Source organism: Mycotypha africana (genome assembly GCF_025528875.1).
Source record: "Mycotypha africana strain NRRL 2978 chromosome Unknown BDF20scaffold_3, whole genome shotgun sequence".
NCBI lineage: Eukaryota > Fungi > Mucoromycota > Mucoromycetes > Mucorales > Mycotyphaceae > Mycotypha > Mycotypha africana.
In genome coordinates, this window is record NW_026515727.1 from 2,432,305 (window position 1) to 2,441,159 (window position 8,855).

Genomic DNA, 8,855 nt, shown 5'->3' on the forward strand with positions numbered 1-8,855 from the left:
GTGTTTTTCACTTTTAGTATTTAAAGCCCCGTAGAATACTGGCTTTCACTAGATGCAGAATTCTTTCTTTGATTATTTTCTGCCTAAGTGTAAAACAGCTTTGCTTTTATTTTTGCCAAAATGCAAATAGAGCTGACCATACCATGGCATCAATCCGCTGTCATATTCGAAACAGATCAATGTGATTCAGATCGAGCGGATCTTTAATTAAAGTAACCCTAAAATCATGCATAAGGCAGCCTTCTTCCTTTACGCAGCTTTTTTCTTCTCCCCTTGTTACAATTATTCGACTACTATGGCACCCACTTTACGTAAAAGGAGAAGAAAATTTGAGAGTAGTAATAGAAACGAGAGTGAGAGAAAAAGCAAACGACCGAAAGCAGACGAGGTAGAAACAGGAAAGGACACTATCGCGAAAACAAATGACGAGCCAACAGATGCGGACTACAACGATCGCACAGATCTGGAGTTTGAATCGCAACAAAAACCATTAAACTGTAGAACAGATACTGACCAAGACGAAGAAGATGACGAAGAGGAATGTGACTGGGAGACAATAGAAGTTTCTGAAGGTGATAGAGTGTCAACTTCTGATGCTATGACGACTTCTCCTACAACGTCAACTTCTAACTTGGAGGAACATTTGGAAAATGAGTACTATGAGCATCAACCAATATATAATGATGTTGAAATTGTAATGGAACAACAAAGCCGGCCAACGACAACGAGAAAAAATATGTCAGCCTACGAAAGAGAATACCAGCGACAGCTACGAGAATGGATTCATCATAGCCATGTTGTCTGCCTTACTGCCCATTATAAATTAAGAAATATTTGGTGTAATCAAATCAAATCTGCCTGTCAGAGTATCATACCTTCCCATTTTTGCCGCAGCCGCTGTCAAATTAAAAATACAAAAAATTTCCTTAAAGCTTTTGTAGACTGGTGGCGCAAAGAGAATGGGTTTGTCATAACGGGACCAGGACTTTTGACAATTCCGTATAATCCAACTTATCTCAATGGTTGTCAATCCCTAAAAGATTGGATAGATGCGCGTAGCTCTGATGAGAATGGTGATTTTATACAGGACAAAGAAGAATTTGCACAAATAAACCAAGGAACCAGAGATACAAATGCAGAATTGTTCGTCGCTATGTTGAGAGCGTGTGAGATTTTTGATGATGTGCGTTTGGTTTGCTCTTTGCAACCCGTTCCGTATAAAATACCCCCAGCTAATAGTTCTGCATCGAGTAAAAGCAGTAATGGTGTTGATGTAAATAATGCCTCCAACCAAAATACAAGGAAACTTGAAAAGGAGGAAGAGCAAAGTAACAGTCAAGAATCTTCGACAGAATTAAAAAACGAAAAAAGGAAAGCACGCACCACAAATAAATTTAACTTGCGAAAGCCTGCTCCAACGCCTCAGGTTGACTACAACACTTTACTAAGGGACCCTTTCAAGGCTGCTAATAGACCGCCTACTGTATGGGCCGAAGTTTATTGTGATACATTGAAACGGTGGATCTGCGTCGATCCTATACGCGGCTTCATTGATCAACCGCTCTTAATGGAACCCAATCATAAGGCACGCAACTATCAATTATCATTTGTCCTCGCTTTTGATCAAACTAATCAAGTGACCGATGTTACTCGTCGCTACACAGCTCGTTATGAGAAGGCAGTTTTTGCGCGGGAACGATCATTGACCAAAAGAGAGAAAGAAGCAGGGATGCTTTCATGGTCAGACCTTTTTCTTTCACAGCTATGCCACCGTCGTGTACAAAGGAAGCGTGACAGAAGGGAACAGGAGGAGTTTGCGCAGAATCAATCTAAAGAAGTCATGCCTACAGTTTTTTCAGGTTTCAAAGATCATCCTTTATATGCTCTAGAACGACATTTACTTACCTATGAAATTATCTATCCCAAAACCAAGGATCAAGTGTTGGGCAAAATCAAAGGCGAGGCAATCTATCCACGGCAGAACGTGAAAACCGTACGAACTGCAGAAGCGTTCTATAAGATAGGGCGCGTTATTATGGAGCGTGAACAGCCAGTTAAAATGGTGAAAGCACGAGCAGTGACGATGGAAAAAAAAAGATTGAAAGAACAGGCAAAACAAACTGGAGAAGACTTACTGGTGGCATGTTACGGAGAATGGCAAACGGAGCCTTATAAGGCTCCACCAGTGAAGGATGTAAGATGCTTTTACTTTGAAAAATAATACAAAGCCATTCGTGATAACTCAACGCATGCTCTTTATTCTAGGGCAAAATACCGAAAAATAGCTATAACAATATTGATCTGTTCACACCAGCTATGCTGCCAGAAGGAGCAGTACACTTACCTTGTAAACGTTTATTTTTGTGTTTCAAATTCGTATATATATAAAAAAAAAAAAAAAAAGGGGGTTTACTAATTGTGAATTTATTGTTTCGTTAGATAAAGGAATTGCTAGCGTGGCTAAAAAACTTGGAATAGATTATGCCGAGGCTGTAGTAAGTCATCTTTGATTTTCAAGCGATGGCTATTTGTCTTAACATTATTTTGTTTTTTTAAATCTAGGTTGACTTTGAGTTTCATAAAATGAGAGCAGTTCCTGTGGTTAACGGAATAGTAATAGCAAATGAGAATAAGTGGCTTGTATTAGAGGTATACATCAGTACATTGATTTCCTGGTAGAAATGCTGATTAACATTTTGTAGGCTTGGGAGGAGCAGGAAAAAGAAAAGGCTATGAAAGCTTTCGAAAAACAAGAAAAAGAGGCGATTGCACGATGGAAAAAATTGATCAAGAGTATATTGATAGATGCTAGAATAGATCGTGATTATGGCGGACATAAAGAGCAGCAATCCGTGAAAGAACGATGGGATACATTCGCTGCAAACAAGGAAAAGTCACAAGGGGAATATGATACAGATGAAGACGGCGGCGGTTTTCTACCTAATGATAATGATGCTGCAGATTCTTTCTAAGGTGCTTTACTAGGCGAAATGGTGCATTGAAGCACATGTCGACGGTGACAGGCTTTCGCTCACAGATTTCAACCAATCACTATACTAAAATTATTCCTACTACCTCCTTCTTGACCTGGTAATATTTTCTTTTTCCATTCTATCTTGCCAACATCTGGCATTTCCGTCAGTTCGAATAAATAATAAGCGAGCTTACTGGAGAAGTGATAATGCACACATTTTGTATAACCGATGGACGACATCATAGTCAAAAAATGCTGATGACTCATATAACGTGAATTGTTGATACATGGCAAAGGAAGTACCAAGAACAAGTAATGGAATCGATCTTTCTGAGCAGGTGTATATAGGAAGTGTCTAGAATGTACCAGCATTCGCCCTAAAATATGCTACTTGTTAGATCTACCTCCATCAATCGCATACGAGGGTTTGCAGATATCTAGCTTACCTCGATCTCTTGGATCGCCCACAAAATTAATAACTAAGCTCAGACATAATATGTCAAATTTCTGTTCTGGAGGCTTCATTTTTAAAAAATCTTGCTGCTCAATATCTTGATGCTGTGGATTCAGATCAATAGCTCTAGCATGTATCCAGCTTTTGTAAAGTTTATAATTGTCAGGCGCCACCGCTCCAACGTCTAGGACATGGAGTGGTTTTTCTATTTTTTCCAACAACGAAGGCAACCGCTCCTTCATAGTTTGAATCAGCCACTTTGACGAATCACCTCCTCGTCTTTTACTTTGACCGAGTTGAGAAGCCTTTTGATACCAATCCAATCCTCCCATAGCTTCCATTTCTTGTAGAATTTCCTGTTCCCGCTGTGAGGTTGATGACTGCTTCCGACATTTTGCTAATTCCTTATTCAAGACGTGGAAACGACGAATGAGTCGAGCTGTTTCGACTCTTGACTGTTTGAATTTGACCTTATCGTTCTTATGGTTGTTATGAAAAGCGTTAGTAGGCGTTACAGTGTTTACAGAACTGGTGATCGGCAGCTTTTTCCTCTGCTTCTTTTTACTCATTCTTTGTTTATCATGTATCAACGAAAAAGAAAGGTGTATCAATGCTGAATGACATTCGAATGTGTGCATCGTTGTGACTTCGAATTGTTGCTTTCTGCACCCTGTCCTCTTTCCAACAGCAGATGGATTTCTCCGTTGCATCCTTTTCAACATTAAGATACCAAGACAGAAGTTATGTCTGCAGCCAGAAAAGTAATCCTTACATTATTTTCATCGAGCAACTGCTCTCTTTGTTCAACAGCCCAAAAATCAATTTTGAATGTTCAGAAGGAGGTATTACAACACTCATGCTTTTAACACGTGCTATCGAAACTTACTATTACTACTGTAGATACCATTTACATTGAAAATAATCGATATCCATCAAGATTCCGAATGTCCTAAGGAATATAAAGAAAAGTACATATTCGATATACCAGTTCTCCATTTAAATGGTCAATTTTTGATGCAGCATCGAGTGTCTGAGACTGCTCTGGCAGAAGCTATCAAACATTATCGAAAAGAGGGTGAAGTAGAACCAAAATATTGATATTTCGTAAGAGATGTGTATGAGCATGTGTCACAATACTTTATCAAGTGCAAACTGTCGTATAAAACTCTTCGAAAGAGACTACTTTCCCATACTTGCTTTCATCCGCGTTATTCATTTCTGGATTCATTGTGATGTACTTATTCAAGTTATGTAGACCTTTAGTTATTGGAGGATAAGCTGGTGGGGGTTTTACAAACATTCCATCTTCATTAAGCTACAATAATATGAATAGTTGATGAATTTCTATAGACTTACACATAGCACCTGCTACTGACAGGCAGCGAATCTTTTCCTTCACTATTACGCTCATACCATATGACTTCTGTCAGATTCGAAGTGCTCTAAGTAAACCTCAGCTGATAACAATCTGAACTTGGGTCTGTATCGTTTGTCAACTGCTGCATTAGGTTGGAACGTTTTAGAAATATACACCTCTGCTGGGCAAGGAAAAGGCAATGTTGTATCAAAGTCGTAAACGAACGACTTACTATTCGTAGAGACATTTAACTTCAAAATCAAAGATTTCATTTCTGAAATGGACTTACTCCTCATTGCAGTAATAAAGAAACACATGATAATCCTGAGGAAAATATGAACGACAAATGAGAAATAAGAAATGAGACTTAAGAAATCATCTTAACTTTCGCAATATATTACCCAAATGACGACATGCTCTTCGCCATGACCAGCAAGTTGTTGCCATAGCGCTACCTATAAGAACTCGCATTAGTTTTTGACAGCTAATAGAATCAGAATCGGCAATCTTCGAACATACTGTTTTGAATTCGTTGCTGACGAAAATAACTGAACATCCTTTAAATAACTTATAGTCTCTGCGTTGAATTTCTCTACATAGCATATATATATTTTCCTCGCAGTAACACGGTGTATAAAGCAGATCCTGCTTACTGAGGTCAAGACATCGAAACTCTTCAAAGGAGAAGGTCGGAAAAATGCTTCTGCCGCTTTGTGAAGATTGTTGTCTCGCAGCCATAAAGTAAAAGTTGCAGTACTCTACTGAAAAAGTCAAATCAAAATTTATTGAACCTAGTGTTTGTAGATTTCCCTTCGCTCATTCGTCAGCCCTAAATTATCAAGGCAGAAAGATAGGCAAGAACCGCACGCCATTCACACTCTTGTTGCGTATTAAACTTACAACAATTATTGATTGTATAATAAGAGTTCAAAGTGGATTATACTATCTAGTTGTCTATCGTTATAGTGAGAGCGTAGATGTTGGGTTTTATTCCACAAAGCGAAAGGCAACATGTGGTGCCTTTGTGTAAACTTGACGTAACCGAAAGATTATTCCTGCGGCTTGTTAATTATGGCAGCAGGATTTTTTTTTTGTAAATAGTTGGTTTTTTTTTTAAAGGGAGTCAACTCCGGTTTTATTTAGAGTCTTTCAAATGTCACATCAACAGAGGAGGGAAGTGAAGGACTTGACATACAAGATGCCGAGAGAAAAGAAAAGAATAAAAAATAAAATAAAATAAAAGGGTGTCGATAGTAGAAGTAGTTATGGAATATCAGAACTATAAAGCTCCTCGTTTTCCAAACGAGACAGGATGCGTGCGATGGATGTAATCACGTTTGTAGGCACGAAAGGGGTAGAGTGAAAAATGAAGGCCCAATGGGCATGCCATATACCCAAGAGGGTGCAGGCAAAAAGCTCGTATAGTGACAAGAGTTGAAGGGGAGGGAAGGGAATCTAATGTTATTAATGGAAGTGAGCCGGCAAATATTTTGAAGTATTTGTAGGAAGTTGGGTCGATCAATGTTGATGAGAGGTGAATAGTAGCGTTGGAAGATAGTCGACCAAACTTCATGCTTAAGGGGCAGTCGTAGAGGAAGTGGTCTAGTGTTTCGGGGATAGATGATGAGCATAGGCGACATACTGACGTTGGACGATGTTGAGGAAAGATACGATATTTTGTATATGGTAGAAATAGATCACAATAGAAAGAAAACAAAAAGGAAATCTGTGAAAACCAAGTTATCTTCTTTAGTAATTGAATATTCAGATGAAGAATGAAGACAAAACCATGTAGGAAAAAAGTAGTTCTATTTATCTTTGTGGATATTGTAAAAAACTTTTTCTATCGGGACCCTTAGGTACAAGATGACCTGATGATAAAAGAAACGACATACCCACTTGCTACAGCACGGTTAATCGTGACAGAGCGGTGCCTTGACCGATTGGATCGGTAAACGGAGGTAAGTGAGTTGATCTGATGAAAGATTCCTTTGACCCGTACCTCGGCAGATTCATTATAGCTAACGGGACGGACAGGATAAACTATTCCTTGATTCTGCCGACATCTCCGTTGAAGTCTTTTGAATTTTGCCAGAATGTAAAGAGTTAAAGTAAGGGCATCGACAAGTTAAATAGTAGCTTGAATAGATAAGATATATGTATATTTGAGATATTCTTAAGTAATTTTGTAGACCAAGATAGAACGAGACCGAAAAAGTCAGATAATCTTTATTTCAATTTTGAGAACATGAAGGCTTTATATATTTTTCAGAGAGTTAGCTGAGCTTATAGAGGATGTTAGGAAGATGTAGTTACAACCAATGAGTACTAATGGATCTAATGAGAGATTAGTGAAGGCGTGTTCTAACACTGTTATGGAGCTGGTACCAGTTTGACTTGTGAACAATTGCTTAATCGACAATTCAAGTCTAAGATGACAGCCGTTTATGCTGTGTTTAAATTAATTAATTCTCACTCGTGTTTCGATACTGTAGACAGTGGTCGGGACATGACAATATTGTTTGATCTGCAAATTAAAGTTATCTGATTTATACAAATCCGAATACTATTTTTTTTTTTTTCTAAATCAAGTCAATTATTCATATGATGATGTCTCGGATGTACATATAGATGATATCTTCTTCCAGGATCGATGAGAATTGTTCTGACAAAGCTATCACTCAAGATTAAACCAATCATTATAAGGATCTGTAGTCTCTTATTTAGTATTATGTAATAATCTACGTGTAATATGATGTTGGATACAACACCATACATAAGTGTTCGATGAGGTATTTTGTTGTGGAGAAGACGCAACCAAATTGTGCGGGCGTGAAGTGGGATAGCGAGTGCCCAAAATGTTTTCCATTGGCGATTGGTCAATATAGGATTATCGGGAAGAGCGGTTGAAGGTGGTAGTAGCGACTTGAAGTGTTTCGGTGACGAGGAAGAATGGGTGGTATTGCTAGATGGTGGGTTAAACAATTGATCGATCAGGGGTTGGTTATCAAAGTAATCTGCCGCAGGTAAAGTCGAATAAGGGAGTGTTGTATTTGCTTATTTAAAAAATTGATAACAGTTGTAAGTCGATGACTATGAACTTAGGTGTCTTTATTATTCTTCAGATGAAGTAGAAGGATTATTTACTTTGTGAGGTTTAATGGGAATTATATTATTTGAGGACGCGTATGCTAGTCACTAATTTCAGGTTCAGATGCTTATTGGTGATTATTATACTTAGGCCTATATCTTGTTCTATGTTGTACATAACCTATATTAGATGCAATATAGATAGACCGTGGTAGAATGTATTCTCTACCTGGTTGTACGTACTCGAGTATTGTAGTTATTATCTCACCAAACACGGCAGGGAGAGTTTGAGGAGTGATGTGACAATGGTAGTAGAGGATCGGTTTAAGCAAAAAATTGTCTGCCAATATATGGCAGGCGGCTAGTTTAGAAAGAGTAGAAAATATGTTAAATTCGTAAGCATATCTAAGTAAGTCTGAGGAAGTGCCTGTCAAACGTGAAAACGTCCATAACCTGGAGCTTTGAGATCCCGGGATGGTCTTCGAGAAACTATGAAATAGTAAAGGTAGAAAGAGAGGAGTCAGATATAACATATACAGTAATAATGGTAGAGATAAAGTAGAACAACTGTTGAGGTGGCATGAATCCGACTCTACGAGATTGGATGAGATGGTGCAGTCGATAGTCGTTGTGAAGGCATGAAAGATGTCGAAGATAAGGCAAGAAGGAGGCGGTCGATGAGGAAACCAGACATATGTGCGGCAATGTGGTAGGAGTAATAGCGATAGTCGTTGAAGGTCTCTGAAGTGTAGAACCATTGTAGAGTACTATGGAGCAGATGAAAGGGAGAAGAAAAGTGGATAGCTGAATCATTTTGGAGAAGCATGGGAGAAATCCACCTCCATAGTAGGGCTTGCTGTTGAGCGATAGGACTAAGGGATTCCAAGGCCACCTTTGAATTGGGGTAAAGTGAGTGTTAAAGAAGCTATTTGAGGGAAGATACGGTAGATAATAAAAGACATGACAAGACTTTGTAATTT

At 38.5% G+C, this 8,855-nt stretch overlaps 4 protein-coding genes across 4 annotated transcripts; 1 reads left to right on the plus strand and 3 right to left on the minus strand.

Moving 5' to 3' along the window:
• Positions 1-295: 295 nt before the first annotated feature.
• On the plus strand, positions 296-2,972 carry BDF20DRAFT_817140 (uncharacterized protein; the record flags this gene model as incomplete). The annotated part of the gene is made up of 7 exons (XM_053077227.1): positions 296-580; positions 638-1,238; positions 1,323-2,194; positions 2,266-2,347; positions 2,440-2,495; positions 2,563-2,649; positions 2,703-2,972. The coding sequence occupies 7 exons, from the start codon at positions 296-298 to the stop codon at positions 2,970-2,972; spliced, it is 2,253 nt and encodes a 750-aa protein (XP_052938590.1).
• A 389-nt stretch (positions 2,973-3,361) lies between these two features.
• Positions 3,362-3,997, minus strand: BDF20DRAFT_816420 (putative methyltransferase-domain-containing protein; the record flags this gene model as incomplete). Its single annotated transcript, XM_053077146.1, has 2 exons — positions 3,362-3,907; positions 3,944-3,997. The coding sequence occupies 2 exons, from the start codon at positions 3,995-3,997 to the stop codon at positions 3,362-3,364; spliced, it is 600 nt and encodes a 199-aa protein (XP_052938591.1).
• A 407-nt stretch (positions 3,998-4,404) lies between these two features.
• On the minus strand, positions 4,405-5,890 carry BDF20DRAFT_409404 (N-terminal glutamine amidase-domain-containing protein). Its single transcript, XM_053075396.1, has 6 exons — positions 5,686-5,890; positions 5,305-5,543; positions 5,187-5,240; positions 5,075-5,109; positions 4,842-5,016; positions 4,405-4,743 (listed from the first exon to the last, which is right to left on the minus strand). Exons 2-6 carry the CDS (start codon positions 5,521-5,523, stop codon positions 4,570-4,572), a joined length of 657 nt encoding a protein of 218 aa, XP_052938592.1. The 5' UTR covers positions 5,524-5,543; positions 5,686-5,890; the 3' UTR covers positions 4,405-4,569.
• A 158-nt stretch (positions 5,891-6,048) lies between these two features.
• BDF20DRAFT_816269 (uncharacterized protein) lies at positions 6,049-7,701 on the minus strand (the record flags this gene model as incomplete). The annotated part of the gene is given in 3 exon segments (XM_053077137.1): positions 6,049-6,201; positions 6,215-6,426; positions 7,557-7,701. Coding segments are annotated over 3 exon segments (510 nt in total), but the record flags the coding sequence as incomplete, so codon positions are not given.
• Between the last annotated feature and the right edge of the window lie 1,154 nt (positions 7,702-8,855).